We start from the raw sequence: 18,251 nt of genomic DNA, 5'->3' as shown, positions 1-18,251 counted from the left end.
TCCAGGCTCCTAAAAACATGACAGCAAACTGACATAAAGAGCGAAAAAAAAAGCACTGACAAACTCTTCATTATTAGTTTGGAATTACTGTGGCATGAATGTGGGTCAAGCTGTGCTGCTGGAGTCAAGAAAATGAGGGCTGCTGATACAGTTTGTGGTGTGAGCTGTCTGCCAAAGCTGAATGTTTCTTTCACGCGTATTCAAAGTTTATTCCACTGAAACGAGGCATTCTGCAATGGAAATAATCACAAGCAAGCTTTGTTGTTGGCTTATCACACCAGTGTTGAGAGGATATGTGATCGTTGTACTGATCTTCTGTGTCGTTTGTGAGGTCAAAGATGGCCTGTCCAATGCCGGTGATGTAAGTCAGTGAAGTAGGTCGAACACTGCTTTTTCAGTAGTGATTATAAATAATTAGAGAGCAATCTTTTTTTTATTATTGCATTTTATACAAATTTTGATGTGATTACCACAACATCAAACATATGTATCTGCTCTACATGGACAAATGTAATATTGGCTGAATGACAAATAAATATCCATTTTTACAAACACACAGATTTTTGAGTTAGGCCATTCAGCAAGGTACTTAGTGTAAATAGTGTACAACTGCTAATGCTGAAGCTTGGTTTATCTGAAAGGTTGTTAAGAAAAAAAACTGAATAAGTTGAATTAGGAGTGGTGAGGAGGGATTTCACATTTTACTCCAATGATTTGGCATGTTTGCTTTATTTTTGTTCTTTAAATATCTCTATATATCCATTTTGTAATGCAGTATAGAGGAGGAAGTGTGGGACATTTTTTTAACATAATAGTGACATGGAGGCAAAAAAACACAATTTGTAACAAAATAAAGCTTACACTTGAGGAATTTCAGTTGAAATCATAATATGATATTATGTCATCATAATGGCTTTTGGTGCATGATGAGTTTTGTATTAGTAGTATTCACTGTCATCATATTGTGGAAATTGTAGATGCTGTAATTGAATTTTTATCTTAAATATTTATGTAGACTTATCAGCTACTGTATGTTTGCAGCTCTTTCAGTTAAAAGTCACTAACAGATTAAAAACATTAAGGTTTTGATAGAGATCAGTTTATTCAAGTTCACGCATACAATACAGACAATATGAATAAATAAAAACAACAAATAAATCTGTCGTTTATGATTAAATAAAAGCACAGAAGGTCTAAGACAGGACATTAAAGTGCCCGCAGACCCGCTTGTATCCCCAAACCCAATGCACAAACTTGACAGTAGTTAGATCTGCTACATAAATCATTCATGGAGGACATACTGAATCACATATTAGCAGGCATGTATGATGAAAAGTCATGACATGCACCGTCAGCATGTTTTACAATGTGATGAATTATAAATTAACTCCCATATGTGCAATTACATAAAAGTGATGATGTGTCATGTCACGTTGACAGCAGTACGCTGCAGCTGTTTCGAGTCTTTGAACGCTGACCATATGACTATTTTCAAAGATGCTAATAGTATATGATTTGTGCCAACAATAAATATCATTTTAATGCAAAAAACATGCAGGATATCATGGATAGTAAATTACTTGAAAAAGTAACAACTTTGACATGCAAGGAAAATAGTTTTTTTTATTACCCATTTACTCTGACTCACCATTTCAGAAAACTTTCTCAGGCATTGGAAATGTACACGTACAAAACACCAGAATGTGTTATGCAGTTGTTATATTCAGAAAGTAAAACTTCCAGTAAGTGCAAAAGAGTGTTTAAGAAGCGAGGGTGTCATGGATTGCAGCCCATTGGATAAGACCGCTTATCCCGGTAAATGCATCTTCCTCACAGTGTGTGCCTGCCAGAGTACAGACTACACTTGTGTTGTTGCGCTGTTAAACGGAGAAGACAGTGCAGTAAGACTTCCAGTACCTCACTTCTCAGTAATGGAAGGAAGGATGCACTGATACACTTAAGAGAGAGAAGTCACTTGAGAGGAGGAGAAAACTAAATGGCTCACTAGTTTATAGTTGTCAAAGCAAATATTTTACTGTTTCATATGCATCATTACATAAGAGCTCTCAGCAGTCAACCTGAAAGGATGTGGAATGGATACCTCTATCTGCTTTATGAATTATGAATAGGTAGTTTGGACTAAACAATTCATGTGATAAATGAAATTTAGAGGCTGTTTATCCCTGCTTTGGATTATCCTAAAAGGCCGTTCTTTCCACTCATGTTTTTGCTAGTTTGTAGAATTTCAGTTGTCTGATGTTTTTGTTTCAAGTGAAAAGCTCAAAAGAACTTTTATTTTGATGCAAATAAAATAACTGAAACCAGTAACTTATGCCCTTTAGGGATATATTGTTGTTTAATTATTATTATAATTCTGAAAAACGATTTTAACCTGCATTAACTCAGTACAGATAAATACTTTGCATATCTATATCATGAGACAGTTACGTAAGAGAGGCACAAGTGAATCAAAATTTGCAAATAAATTCCCGCATACTGGTCTAACTGGCAATAATACATTTATTTGCGACATTTCAGGGCTAGACCTTCATCAGGCAAATTCTTGCCTGTGTGCGGGACTTTATTTGCAACCTGCACAAACAGAATTTCTGGCCACTTGCGGGCAGCAGAAACAAGCTGTGAACACAATATTGACATATCACCTTAAAGGGGCTATATGTAGTTTTCTGTGGCCACTGGCCGTGCTGGTTTTAGATCGCAACTTGGTATGTGCTCATTCACATGCTGGAACTCACAAACGAGCAAAATCCGACACACCGGGAGAGAGAACAGAGAACACACAGCATGCTGGAAACCCACATAAACTCCCACTGCAACGTTACAGTAATAGTTTATCATCTTAACGTTGAACTAATCAATTGTGACATAATTATGTTACATTGACTGCATATAGTTCAGTTAGACATGAAATATCTGACTTAGCTTGCCTGCCAATAAATTTGTGCATCTTACAGCTAAATGTATTGGATGATAATGAAATGGTTAGTGAGTTGGACTGAATATTATAAATTTTTGCCACACTTTATGACAGTTTACCGCTGTAAGTAACATTACTGTAGTGAATGGGTCTTCTACTGTGTTGTTGTCCTGTGCCATTATGTTGCATTATTATTATGTGGGTCACGTAAGTTAACAGCGACAGTGCAGAAGCTGTGTACCTGAGTATCGGTAAAACGACAATAAATCTAAACTGAACATTACAAAGCAAACAGCAGCAGATCTGTGCTAATGTTAGCTGGCTAATGTAAACAAATCACTCCACGTTTGCTTTGTAACGTTATATAATTTCTTGCTGGTTAAATCAACACTTTGACATAAAAACGGTGGCACACAGGATCGTAATAGGTCGTGAGGTAATTTGGAAAGTTATACAACTGCACCGGATACCAGTTACCAACTGGTCAGCGTTGACGTTATCTAACTTGAGTCAACTACTGTAAAGCACAATGTCACAATATATGCACATGCTTTGCAGTTTAGTTTACCTGTCCAATAGGATGAAAGAAAACTATGGTTCAGTTTTGTCGGTTTCAAAACAAAGCATAGGTCTCTCTCTGATTCAAGCCTTTCCGATGTTCACTCGACTTCAAACTGATTTTCATTTGGCCTGACTGGCTTCAACACATAAAACTTTGTTGGTTTGTATCCTCACATGGAGTTTGTGATGGAGTTTGTGTTGGAGTCTGTGTTGTGCTGGGAGCATGTTTTTTTGTTTTGTTTTAGGGAACTCCTTGTTGTTATTGCAGTTAAATTAAAAAGCTACATATGGCGCCTTTAAGCTGAAAATGGTGAACATGTTAGCAAAGTGTCTCCACCAGCTCCTGAGGGAAATATCTAGCTCTTTAGCTGCTAAATGTTCCTCTATGTTCACCAGCTAGTCACCAGCTCTGTCATTGGTACTGCACAGGAAGTGTACAGTTGGTGTTTAGAGCTTTTTTAGAGCTTTTTTGCTTAAAAACAGCTGCCTGCCACATCTGAAAGTGCTATGAAAGTGAACCAAAACAAAGTTACAGTGTTGACCCATTGTTAATGTAAAAATATTGATTGGTGAAAAGGTACCATGCTGTTTACATTGCAGTACTAAAAAGTATTAAAGACAAAGGAAAGAGAGCTTCAGAGTGTTTACATATTGCTTGAAACATTGTTCATAAAGAGGTGACATGACATTTGAGCACAGTCCTTAAAATACACTCACCTAAAGGATTATTAGGAACACCATACAAATACTGTGTTTGACCCCCTTTCGCCTTCAGAACTGCCTTAATTCTACGTGGCATTGATTCAACAAGGTGCTGAAAGCATTCTTTAGAAATGTTGGCCCATATTGATAGGATAGCTTCTTGCAGTTGATGGAGATTTGTGGGATGCACATCCAGGGCACGAAGGTCCCGTTCCTCATTGTCATGTTCAAGAAACCAATTTGAAATGATTTGAGCTTTGTGACATGGTGCATTATCCTGCTGGAAGTAGCCATCAGAGGATGGGTACATGGTGGCCATAAAGGGATGGACATGGTCAGAAACAATGCTCAGGTAGGCCGTGGCATTTAAACGATGCCCAATTGGCACTAAGAGGCCTAAAGTGTGACAAGAAAACATCCCCCACACCATTACACCACCACCACCAGCCTGCACAGTGGTAACAAGGCATGATGGATCCATGTTCTCATTCTGTTTACGCCAAATTCTGACTCTACCATCTGAATGTCTCAACAGAAATCGAGACTCATCAGACCAGGCAACATTTTTCCAGTCTTCAACTGTCCAATTTTGGTGAGCTCTTGCAAATTGTAGCCTCTTTTTCCTATTTGTAGTGGAGATGAGTGGTACCCGGTGGGGTCTTCTGCTGTTGTAGCCCATCTGCCTCAAGGTTGTGCGTGTTGTGGCTTCACACATGCTTTGCTGCATACCTCGGTTGTAACGAGTGGTTATTTCAGTCAAAGTTGCTCTTCTATCAGCTTGAATCAGTCGGCCCATTCTCCTCTGACCTCTAGCATCAACAAAGCATTTTCGCCCACAGGACTGCCGCATACTGGATGTTTTTCCCTTTTCACACCATTCTTTGTAAACCCTAGAAATGGTTGTGTGTGAAAATCCCAGTAACTGAGCAGATTGTGAAATACTCAGACCGGCCCGTCTGGCACCAACAACCATGCCACGCTCAAAATTGCTTAAATCACCTTTCTTTCCCATTCTGACATTCAGTTTGGAGTTCAGGAGATTGTCTTGACCAGGACCACACCCCTAAATGCATTGAAGCAACTGCCATGTGATTGGTTGATTAGATAATTGCATTAATGAGAAATTGAACAGGTGTTCCTAATAATCCTTTAGGTGAGTGTATTTTATTAACAGCCTGTGCACTCAAACCTGTTCTGGTAACAGATAGGCTACATGACATTTTTCTTACCTAACAGCACTTGCTCAATTTCTTCACTCTCCTCCACAGCTACAGGTTTCAGCAGCAGGGCAAAAAATACAGCGAGGCATATCACCTGTAAACAAAAACAATCCACAGAAAATGTTAGATAAATGTTGTGTAAGTGACTTTTAAATACGGTATTGCAATATTCTTCAGAGAACAAGTCATCTTAAATGTATGGATATTATCCTATAACTAGTGGATACCGTTTTTAGACTAAATGCCGAATTAAGCAACTAGATTAATAATTTGATTCAGTAAGTTTTCCTATTTTTACCAACCTTGAGAGGCTGCAGTATAAAGATGCTTTGGAAGAGGGAGAGGCCCAGAGACATGACCCACTTGATGGACTTTTCTTTGCCGTACTCAAAGCCGTATAACAGGGTGAAGTAAGTGGATACTATACTGATAGACAGCAACAGGAACCAGCCCAAGAAGACACACCACCAGGGCAGCCAGCAGCCCCCCGACTTCTTCTTCTTCCTCACGGGAGGTGGGCTGAGCCAAGAAAATGGAAAGGTTCCAATTAAATAAATTAAATGACATTTCTACTCTAAAAATATGTTTTTGTCTCTGTGTGTGTATGTTGCCGGGAGTGCTGACCAGTAGGCCGAGTGGCTGGTGAAGACCATCTCAGCCTTGCGAACCAGCAGGTTGATGGTGTTGAGGGCCTGTTTGTACTCTTGTGTACTCGGGAAGTTCTTTTCATCCAGTTTCTCCAGGCACATCATGAGGTGACAAAGACCAGCTAGGAGGAACTTGCTGCAGTGCACCCAGTGGGGGTCACTCTCACTCTCCCCTTTGACAGAATTAAATACAGTAAATAAATTATATTTCTCTGAGGGCAAAAGACAGGTTAGGGAAGTTGGAGAGTGTTGGAAGATGCACTCTGCTGGTTTGGTCTTTTTAACAAAGATATACAATGTCGCCCCCGCCTTATTTTTTAAACCTTTATTGCATCAGGATGTATCTGTGCCCTAATAACAACACTGTCATGCTTCATTTCTGCCCTTATTCCTTAGCTCCTTATATGTAGATGCAGATTTATTTGAGTGTGTTTTGTTGTAGTGTATGTTTTACCTCGATTGTACAGTAACAGAAATACAGTCGTAGAGAAATTGAGTCAGGCTGAAAGGAGGTAATCAATGTTTGCTATTGTTCTGTGCAAAAAAACAAACTAAAATACCTTGCATAAGCTGGATGAACTCATGCACCCTATCCAAGGCAGGGAAGAGGTCAGCGGTGGACTCAAGCCTGGGAATCTCTGACATCTTGTTCCTCGCACTTCTGCTCACCAACGAAATCACCTCCTCTGTATCCTAGGTAGGATGCACAACAAATACCAAATGCTACATGTACTTTTTGATCAAATGCATAGAAAAGTAAGGGTACATATTATACGGTAAAAGGTCAGCAGAAATCCACACAGAACACTGACAGTAACTGCAACATAAACTGAATGGAAAATGTTTTTCTGGGCTTACAGGGTCAGTGCTGAGGCAAGTATAATGCACAAAACAAGTCACACAAACAAGCGCTGAACACACACTCACGCCCATAGAGATTATACAATGCAAAACACACCTTCAGAATAGCTGGTGTGGTAACTGCGCGGGGTTTCAAGTTCTCCTCAGAGTCACCTTTTAGAGATCTTGAAGTTATACGAGGTTTGATGCTTCGGAAGATGGTGATGATGAGGATGTTGATTGGAAACATGAGAAGACCACTCTCTATCCCAACCATGAGCTCCTGCCAGGTGATTTGCAATGAACCTTGAGAGAGGAAAAACAAAAACAAAACAAGGACACATTGTCGTGATGAGAAGTAACTGAAATAAGGCCCAGCCAGGATCATTCAATCACCGAGAAGTCAGCACATTGGTTTAATGGCTCTACTCAACCGTCTCGTAAAAAATCTAAAACTAAAACTAGCTGGTAAATACTGTGAAGCATTTGGCAGCTAAAGGCAAGAAAAGCATCTACTTGCACCACCTCCAGGCAATGAGTACCAATTTATATTCCAATTGTTTTGGTAAGTGGAGCATTTTTCTACTAAATGCTGAGCTTTAACAGTTCTCTGTGTGTCATTGTATGTCCTCTGTCCTCCTGGACTTTTGGTTAGAGGGTTGAGAGGATAGATTTTATTTGTGAAAAAGTGGCGGTAGGAGGCAAAAGCAAAGTAATTAAAGTGATTAAAAGGGAAGATTTCTCAACGCAAGGTTGCAGAGAATTTAGGTTTTTCAGAATCAGTAGTACATAATATTGGGAAAAGATTCAGGGAATTTGGAGACATCTCAGTGCGTAAATGGCTATGTCAGAAACCACTGTTGAAATAGATGTGTACAGCTGTCCTTATTTCAGAAATGGTAGGGGCGCCAAATTGCACAGAAAACCACATCTTACATGCTATTGCTTTAAAGGTCCAGTGTGTGTGTAATAATTAGGAGGATCTATTGAAATGCAATATAATATCCATAACTATGTTTTCAGTAGTGTATACGTAGACCTTACATAATGAACCATTATGGGTTTTTTAAAAATTAGACTGAGCCATTTCTATCAAAGTTCATCCCGGGTCCCTCAAATAGAAGTTGTCATGTTGCACCACCATTCTTCTACAGTAGCCCAAACGGACAAACCGCTCTACAGAGAGCCTTTCTCCTACACGCTTGCAAAGGGAGGGGCGAGCAGTGAGTGAGTCGTTGGTTTCAATTTGCAACCCTCACCACTAGATACCACTAAAACGTACACACTGAACCTTTAACATCAATCCATTTTGCTAGAATAGCACAACATAGAGGATAATATTCCATTTACACGGTATGTATTATTTCATTTTAGCTAACAAGTAGCCCAGGTGTAAAATGTTAAATCTCAAACATACACACAGATTTCTACAATATATCAAGAGACAACCAGCAGCCACTTAATTGTTTCTAATAACACCTTCTGCTCCAGCTCGCATATTGACCTTTTGAACTTTCATCCAAAACTTTTAAAACCCAAAGAAAACCTCTCATATTACATTTTAGATATTTGGAAGTTATTTATGATGAATATAGTACATTTCTTACAAAACTGTGGGTTTGTTGTGTTAGTGACCTTATATTTTAGATACCAGTTTTAAAAGAATCATAGGCATCTTTTTCTAAAAGTAGAATGTTCACCAGTCCTTTTCAGATGCCTATAACACAATTATTATCAACCAACGATAACAATGATGAAATTAACATAAGAGTAGGTTTCCCTTTTGAATGAAACTTCGCTCTTCGGGTTGCAAAGCTAAGAAACTGCCAAAATAATTGAAGACTCAGTTATCACCGATTCCAAAGACTACTGGCGAGGCCGGATCTGTAGGAAGGTTCCAGAAGGCGATATTGATGGCCATGGTGCAGAGGAGCAGACTCATGCAGCAAGACACCCTCTGGGCACGTGTGAACGGACTACGTGAGGGAGGATCCACTACGGACACCCAGATGTGTTCATCCCTAAAGCCAGTCGATGTTCTGGTATGGAAAATATTTCTGACAGAGAAAAACAAAAAGCCAAAATGACACTAATCAATTAACATGACTTTCTTAAGAGCGTGTCGGAGTGTAAAGTGGTCCAACTCTGACCTGAAGCTGGCAATCTCGTTGTTCTTTGCAGCATTGAAAGTTTTTTTAGTCATGCCGTCTCCATGGTCAGCACTCAGCCAGCAGTCACAGAGGAAGTGCCACACGTGTCGTGTTTGGAGGTCTTGAACGGTCACCTTGTTTATATACCTTTTTATAAATCAACAAAGATTACACATTTACCATATGTATAATTTTATATGAAAAATGCAAACAATATATAATATTTAAGCTACACTAGGAAACTCTGCAAACTGGGAGCAAAAAGAGAGAATGTTATACCCATATTGTATATGGTGTATATTTTACTTCTAAGTTTCCCATTACCACTTCACTCTACACAGAAATTTCTTTCTTCTGAAGCCAATATTAGTATATTACTACAGTATATTGCCCAAAGCAATTTGTGGAATCCTTTATGACCAATCTTATTTCAATATGATACCATAGCTCAGATATATTCTCCCCCAAAGTGTGTGTGTATGCATGTATATATCATGCTCAGAGTATATAAGAGAAGTAATTACTAGGTAGTGCCAAATGAGTGGCAGATTTGACATTTTAAAGTGTCACTGTGAAGAAGCCTGCAGAGAGGCCATAAACACTACCTGTACACAACTCTAACAACCCTGTTTACAGGTTTACACTGACACCCACAAATTATCCACATTTTCAGTGTTGAACTGAATCAACAACTATATAAGTGTCACATCAAGGTACAACCGTAATATGACATAAAGCTGCAAATAAACTTAAATTATCTGCATTATTAATTAAACTTTATCAATAACAGTTTCAAAACAAATTATGACCTTTTCAGATAGCTGCCATTCATAATTTAGGGAAATTGGCATTTCTGGATATTTTATGGCAACCGCTGTGTCCAGATCTGGATTAATTTCTATGTATGTAGTAGTAGGTATGTATGTAATATGCTCAGTCTCAGCCTCTAGTACCATGATGGGTGACCTCCAGAGTTGTCGTGCTGCAGCCTGATGTTTCGCACTTCGCCCAGTGGGAAGGGAGTGGCCAAAAGGAATATATCGACAGCGCCTCTCTCAAACACAGGCTTGTCGGGATCTGTGAGGTTGTGTGTGTTGCTCTCTCCCTCTGTGCCAGTCAGCTTCACTGTCACCTACAGGACCGCACATCATATTTATGCAACAGCACTAGTCTCTCACATCAGTGTCCTGAATCAAGATTGTGTGTTTGTGCATAGTTTAGCTCATTAACTACAAACTGTGTATAAAATTGCGAACCTATGCTTTAGTAATTCTACCAAATTCACATTTCCCTTTTTATAATGGCTATGTGTGCTTGCTGCTTTCCTTGAGCAAACAGTCAGTGCTTTAAAACATCATAAATGTTTAGCATCACCTATATTGTAACTTGTCTGAATATTATGAAAATCAAGCGTTGATCTGAAGAATACACAATTTGTTGCAAACAAGCTTAAACATACAGTATGGTTCTTTAAGCCAAGGTGTATGTTACCCGTAGTAAAATTATTATTCTATGAGCTATTACCTTTTAGAAATATAAAAAAAAAATACATTCTGTTAATGAAAGTATATTCTTACATTTGCAGTAGTCCCAGAATTCTTGCGATGGCCAGTATGGACACTGATCAGATAGTTGTACCCAGCACCCGGGTGATTGTCTTCCAGCAGAGTCACCTTCCTCTGATAGTTCAACATAAAACATTGTGGGTCATAAATATAAATGTACTGGCAGGAATTGCTTTATTCGGGCACTGGAATGAATATGAACAGTTTAGTTTCCAAACAAAATATCCACCATTAAAACAAAGGACATAACAGGAATGCTTAGAAATACTTCATAATTAAGAACATTTTTCTAATGTGGCCTGATGAGTTTCAGGTAGCTGAATTCCTACCTGGTGAAAACACATACAAAAAGAATTGGGCCCTTTTACCAAGATTATCAGAATTACACTGCTAAGAATTGATTTAAGAGTAAAAAAACATCTTGCCTCAGAGCTGCTTAAACTTATCCAGCATCACTCCTACTTTGAGTGAAGTGTAGGACTAAATCTTAAGTGTCTGTCTTAGAGCTGATTCAGGACACTTTGCTGTGCTGCAAGCAGGATTTTGGATGACAATGTAGGCAAGGACCGATCACTGAATGGATTTCCTTATTTAAGAATATCCTCAGATAAATTCACATTGAATTACTATAAGTAATACTTATTGAAGGACCACACCCCTAAATGCATTGAAGCAACTGCCATGTGATTGGTTGATTAGATAATTGCATTAATGAGAAATTGAAATGAGAAATCCTAATAATCCTTTAGGTGAGTGTATATTTGTGCAACACCTCCTCTCTATCTCTCTCTCTTTGTCGGATCACGGGGGGGGTTGTTGGAAAGTTGATGAAACGTGTGACAGTGTCTGGAGCTGAAAGTGGCATAATTGTTTCCATGACAATTCGGCTGATTGTCACGGGCCAAAATCATCAGCATTGATGCATTTTTCCTGTGACAAATAAACAAAGCGTCATCACAACCTTCAGTTTAGATGAAAACGTAGCCTATTGCTGCGTAAAGTCAGTGGTTAGTTGACGTCCCTCACCAACTCGCTGACAAAGGTTATGCCTGCACTGTGTGACCCCAACTGATCAAGTGCGCGTCGTCAAATAATTTAGAAACATTCTTCTTCTCCTGAAATATTCGTGCATGTCTCTGTCTCCACAGTGCTATCACAAGCCCCTACTGGCAACTCCTAACCACTTGAGAGACCTCTGGAGCTGTCTTAACTGGGAGAGTAAGTTTGTTTATTAGCTTTTAGAAATTTGAAGAAACTTGCTTTTATTCTGAAGTTTGAAAGCAGGAGTACATCTCATGAATTCTCAGCACTTAAGACGAATATGGCACTTTTGAGAAGCTTGATAAATACCGGCCCTGTTTCATAATAGTCTGGAGAGACTTACCTTAGAGTGTGACCTGCGGTCAGCATAGCAGGCCCACAGCAGAGTGACCAGGTAGAGGCCGAAGAAAGCGCACAGCAGTGCCAGCACCACATAGTTCTGAGACACAGTGGCAAACAACTCTGCTGTTCGAGATAGGTCCACTTTGTTCGGCATCACAAAGAAGGAGCTCCCAAAGAGAGTCAGGTGGTTACAAAGACACTGTGTTTGCTCTGGAGTGCTTTTCTCTCCCACCTGAGACAAAGACAGCACATCACTGTCTGATATACAACAACTACTAAACAGTAATTAAGTACATTTACTCTGTACTTAATTACAAATTTGAGGTACTTGTGCTTTCCTTGAGTTTTTTCTTTTCATATCACTTTCTACTTCTATTCTAACACATCTTAGCAGGAGATATTGCACTTTTCAATTTACTACATTTATTTGACTGCTTTAGTTACTTGTACTTTTCATATTTTGTTATAAACTACCAAAAATTTAAGAACAGCTGACACGATTATTAGATTGACACTGACATTAACTGCCAAAAAGTTTAAATGTTAGAGAAATTTTTCGTGTAAAAAACATTTCATGGTTCCACTTTCACTAATGTGAAGATTTGCTGTTTTTCCTTTTAAATTATTTTAATTAGTTTGTAATAATTTTGATCTTTGTAATTTTGGTTAGATAAAGCAAGCATTCTAAATGTGTCACTTTGGGCTCTGGGTAATTATGATGGCATTTCTCCCTATTTTTAAATTTTCAATAATAGCTTAAAGGAGAAAATAATCAGCACATTAATCCATAAGAAAAATAATCATTATTTGCCCTCCGAAACAAATAGTTAATTGTTAAGCTCCCCCTCAACAATTACAACAGTAAAGTCCTGCGTTTACATTAATGCACTGGAGTAATAATAATAATCTAATACATAATAGTATAACAGTCACAGGACAGTATTCTTTTTGCAATAAGAACTTTTACTTTTAATACTTATAGTACATTTTCCAAATTATACTGACTTTAGTAACATTTTCACTGCAGGACATTTTTGGCTAGTGTATTTTTAAATTCTGTTTGTCATGTCAGGAACGTCTGACAAACATAACCATACTACTTTATTTTATCTACTAGTCTAAGTAGATATAATAAGTCTAATAGTCTAATAGTTAAAAATACTAAAAGTATCAAAAGTAAAAAGTTACTTTTGATACTTTTAGTATTTTTAACTATTAGACTTCACTTTTAATGGAGCAAGGGTATCTTTACTTTTACTCAAGTACAGGATTTGTGGATTTCATCCACCACTGCTACTAGAACTGTACATGCAGAGTCAAAACAATACAGCCAAATTAATCCAGTTGGAAACTCACCTTGCAGCCATCAGTGCTCCATGTATCCCTGTCTGTGTTCCAGTACAAGCACTTGCTCATAAAAGAAGTGATGATCAGTGTCAGGCCCGGCTTCCAGGTGGAATTGAGTGTGATGTTAACATACCAGACACCAGGGGTCTGCTGTAACATCTCTGGGGTTATCATATAGCGATAGTCTCCTGTTGCAAAAATCAACTAACATGAGTTCATAATCCAAAATCAATTAAAATAAAACAAATGAAACCCTTTTTCCATCTGATTTTATATTTTTAGATGTATTATAACACAAGTAAAACAAATAATGCTAAATTCGTTTGGTTCTATTTTGTGTTGTTATTATGCTTACCTGGGCAACAGTGATCCTATTGCTACACACTGTTACATTAGATGACTAAAAACAACAGAAATCAGAGGTAAGGGTATGAAGTAATATGTCAATGCCTGCTTGCAGCGGCAGTTACCTATTTGTGTCAAGGTGGTATTGGTGGTTCTGCGGCCTGAATATGAACCATTAGGTGACCCTTTAGACAGCACTAGAACTAAAGACACATTGGCACTGGGCATCACGCTGAAGAAGATGGTCACATTAGGGTCTGAGACTTCGAAGATGGTTATCGCTTTTGTGTCTTTCTCCAACACAACAGTAGTGTTCAGCGGTGTGGATGCATTTGGCTGAGGCAAATAGATCTGGAGAAACAAGAGAAAGCAATGTATTACTACTATTAAAATCAAACTTATGGACATAATTGCCCAATTAATGTGTGGTATTTTTCCCCTTGCCAATAAAGTTGGTAGATTAAATTTTTTGCTCAAAAATGTGGGAAAGATGAGGAGACGGACTATTTAATGAGTCTTGCCCTTGATATATTTTATATCTTAAAATTGCATTTACTTTATCAGTAATATAACATAATCTTGTGGTAGATATGAAGGTTAAACTTTTTGATTATGTAAGTTTTACAATATAAAAATTGTATTTGTATTTTATTAAAGTTTTATATAAACATCGTCACATTAACAAATCAGATGACTTCTATATATCATCATAATAATAATAACATACAAATCAGATGTATATTCCTACAGTAACATGCACCATCATCTAATTAACAAGCAACAGATTAATTCTCAGACACATGCACATGGTGTGTAGGTAATTGTTGGACTTGTTGGCATATTTATTTGCAAGACACAACAATAAAAAGCCTCTTCGTTTTCTTCTCAGTTGTAGTCACCACCTTTTCTCCCCATTTTGGATGGGTTAGCTCTCCTTTTTTGTGGTCCTTCTCACTGCTAACTCCACTGTCGATCTGGGAAGGGTGCGCACAGTGATACAAATACAATACCCAATTCTCAGGTTGGCTGTACCTCTATCATCTCTGTCAGGTTTGCCAGCTTTATATCTGAGACTCCATCACTAAGTATAAGGCTGCAAACAATTCCTGAAACGTTGTCTGACGGATGGGGATTCACCAAGAATGTAGACATCTAAGAATTAGAAAAGCTCTGTTAAAAAGGCTGCAACAAAGATGCAAAAACACACACATGATGATGGGACATACTGACCTGAGAGATGATTGCACTATACCCTCCAAGCTGAGACTGAATTGCTGAATATGAGGGGAGTCTGATGAACGTCCCATCTTTCTCTGACCCGAGCACTACATTGCTGATTTCAGCAGGTTTAGAACTGGGGGAGGGGGGGGGGGGTTAGAACACATTGCATAACTGTTTAAAATTTTTTGCCACATTTATATGGTTAAAATTAAAGAAAAGTTGCAACAGAAGAAATATCGGGTGAGTGAAAGTCTAATACTGACCTGTTTTGATAGATGGTGCCTGATGGGTACCTGATGATAAACTGCTGTGTACCATTAGCGCGACCCAATAGCAAGGAGATTGTCCTAAAGATCTCAAAGATGTCCTCAAACAAATCCTAGAGAGGGAAAAAAGAATGCACCATCACCTGACTATGATAGCCATAATGTGTATGATTGCTTAAAGCTGTCAGTCACACATTCCTTTGAACTTACAGTAGGGTTTGGGTTAGTCTGGATGTCACATTTTCTCACTGAGAGAATGTTAATGGCAGTGCTACAGCTGATGATGTGACTGATAATGTCGCTGTTTTGGATAGCAAATTGTGGTGTCAGAGCTTTAGTGCCTTCCAATAAATACCTAATGAAGTTGTCCTGTAAAAGGGAAAAACAGACAGCATTTAATGTGCCGTGACAATTACCAAAATGGAATACTTTCCACAAGCTTTCCAAAGTGAAGGTACCCACCCTGCTTTCAGCAGTCGGCTCCCCTTCTGTTGTCTCCATTCGCAGCAGTTCTTTATCCGCTGCCTGTCTCAAAAAAAACAGCACTTGTGAACTTTGAGGTATAATTAACAAAAGGCCAATCACTGTACCATTCAGTGAGCTTCATGATTCACAGGTCACTCTGTGTGTAAAATAAATCTCTCACCTGGAGAAGGTCGACAATATTTCTAACAGACGAGCCCATGTCAGTTGAATCCCTTTTGAGCCCTGAAATCAGAGTTTGTGTGTGTGTGTGTGTGTGTGTGTGTGTGTGTGTGTGTGTGTGTGTGTGTGTGTGTGTGTGTGTGTGTGTGTGTGTGTTTGAGAGGAAGAGAAAGAAAGAGAGGCAAATACACAAATTCAGTTGAATGACTTTCTTGGTTGATTGAAATAATGCGACACATAATGTTTCAATCTAACTTACGGGATCTGGCTGCATGACTGGATGCCATTGTCTTCTGCAAAGAAAACATGAACAAAACTAACAAATTCAGTCTGGGTGTTTACATGGCTTCTTACTGACTCTGAAATGTGACTCTTACCTTTGTGTTTGATGATGACCGCAAATCTTTAAAAACAAGAAGGACACTTTTAACAACGACATGTTGCAAATAAAATGCATATTCATTTAAAAAAAGAAATCAGCAAGACAGAAAGGAAAAACACTTAAAGGAAGAATGAATGGAGTTTAAGCAGTAATTAGGAAGCTGTTGTTGCATACTGTGGGTGCAGAGGAAGCCTCGTCTCTGGTTGCAGTCAGATGTGATGAGATGAAGAGGATTCAGCTTCATGTATGTGCAGTTGTCCTTTGAGATGTCAACATTTTCTGCTTTAGAAAGAACACACACAGACACACCATTAGGAAAAGCCAGTGAAGACAAAAACCATTAGGGCTGCCACTATTAATTAATCTGTCCGATATTTTTCAGACTAATTAAAGTGTCAAATACATCAAGTTCACAGAGCCCAGTGTGAAGTATTCATATTGCTTGTTTTGTCTAATTAACAATCCAAAACCAAAATATAGTTATTTTTAATATTGACCAAATGTATCAATTATCAACATTGTTGTCCATTAATTTTCGGTTGATGGCTCCAGAAATGAACAAACACACAACAAGTGAAAACTTATACAGACAGCTTTAAAGGTGTGAGTGCTTCAGTGACATAAAAACAAAAACTTGACAACTCACAAAATGTCAAGGAGGGGGTAAACAATATCTTTCAGTCAAAAGTGCCTCAACTCAAGCCAATCTCAACAGCTTTGAACAGAATCAGATGAAACTTTTATTGAAGGAGGTTGCCTATGATCTAAATATTTTGTACAGTAATTTCATGCCGCAATTAGTACGTTATGGTAAATACATCTAATTTATTTTACTAATTTCTAAATATGTCAAGTACTGACTTTGTATTGTTTATTGTTTAATTGTTGTTTGAGAAAATATCTTCTGATTTGACTTGATACCATACACACACACACTCACACACACACACAGAGTTGATATTTAGATTGTGTTGGTACCTTCAATAAAAGATTTCAGTTGAAACCCAGCCTTAGTCAATGCATGCAAAGTGAGTTGAATTTTGTTGTACTGTGAAATAATTTCTAATGTGTGCCCTTTTCTCTTTAAAATGTTGAATATCCTTTGGTCACAAAGCCTTGCCGCTCTGCATGTAAACCTTTGACGGAGGGTCTTAAATAGACACTGCCTGATTTTAAGGATCAAGCCAAAAGCACAATAAATTACAAAAATAAAAATACATAAACAAAATAAATGCTGTGTGTGCGCATTTTACTCACTTATGGCGGGTCCCTGGTACAGCCCTTGGACCCCCTTTCCCAGCCACCAGGTGAAGTTGCTGGTGTTTCTCTCTCCGTTGATGTTCTTCAGGAAGATTTTGATTGGGATGGTCATCGCCTTCAGGAGTTCCCCTCCTTGCTTTTCACAGCTGCTCTCAGCTTGGGACCAGGTTTTGGATCCCCCAACAAACTCATAACAGACATTTTTGAAAACAAATTCACACAACGCAGGGGAGTTGTTGCCTGAACAGGCCTCAGACTTTTCCGGGAAAGATAGAAATCCAACTGAAATCCAAAAAAAGACAGCAATTTGGAGTAACATGCCCATAGTTACTATAATGCACAGAGCTAAAGCACATAGTGCTGCAGAAACTGCGGCAAGAACAGCAACTGAGCAAGATAACTTCTGTCACTCACATGGAAATTCGGGAGCTTTCCCCAGAAAAACTCTGCATATGTTCTCAATAAATTAGGAAAATCACTGCAGACACTCAAACAAGATGCAAAGTCAAGGAGTCACTTGGCATCAGTGAAGGTCACACAAGCTGATCCTTCCATCTGCTGCTGAACAAGGACAGGTTTCAACTTTCACTTTGCTTTTAACATGTAAAACGTTGCCTACATTATTATCATGCATGCATTATAATAATACATTCTTAAAAATAAGTATCTTTTTCTTAAGTCAAATCATCCTGAATGTCCACGCTCTTGAGAAGTGCCTTAATTTAATTTAATTTGATGGTAAACATCCCTGGATCTCCTCCACCTCCCCGTGGTAGAGA

At 38.4% G+C, this 18,251-nt stretch overlaps 1 protein-coding gene across 2 annotated transcripts; it reads right to left on the bottom strand.

Moving 5' to 3' along the window:
- Positions 1–1,077: 1,077 nt before the first annotated feature.
- Positions 1,078–18,163, bottom strand: LOC119890454 (polycystic kidney disease protein 1-like 2). 2 transcript variants are annotated; one of them, XM_038701742.1, is made up of 23 exons: positions 17,470–18,163; positions 16,387–16,494; positions 16,208–16,233; positions 16,090–16,123; positions 15,832–15,893; positions 15,648–15,710; positions 15,396–15,554; positions 15,183–15,298; positions 14,929–15,052; positions 14,731–14,850; positions 13,824–14,049; positions 13,363–13,541; positions 12,008–12,238; positions 10,636–10,737; positions 10,012–10,190; positions 9,059–9,205; positions 8,763–8,965; positions 7,027–7,214; positions 6,629–6,761; positions 6,046–6,241; positions 5,724–5,940; positions 5,431–5,515; positions 1,078–1,877 (listed from the first exon to the last, which is right to left on the bottom strand). In XM_038701742.1, the coding sequence occupies exons 1-23, from the start codon at positions 17,795–17,797 to the stop codon at positions 1,831–1,833; spliced, it is 3,273 nt and encodes a 1,090-aa protein (XP_038557670.1). In that variant the 5' UTR covers positions 17,798–18,163; the 3' UTR covers positions 1,078–1,830. The 2 variants fall into 2 exon arrangements, with proteins under 2 accessions (XP_038557670.1, XP_038557671.1); XM_038701743.1 differs by having other exon boundaries at positions 16,387–16,491.
- Between the last annotated feature and the right edge of the window lie 88 nt (positions 18,164–18,251).

This window comes from Micropterus salmoides, unplaced genomic scaffold (assembly GCF_014851395.1).
Source record: "Micropterus salmoides isolate LMB-PRFRI ecotype aquatic unplaced genomic scaffold, ASM1485139v1 Ms_hic_scaffold_6, whole genome shotgun sequence".
Taxonomy (NCBI): Eukaryota; Metazoa; Chordata; class Actinopteri; order Centrarchiformes; family Centrarchidae; genus Micropterus; species Micropterus salmoides.
Note: the sequence above shows the minus strand (reverse complement) of the source record. Positions and strands in the feature narration are given on the sequence as shown.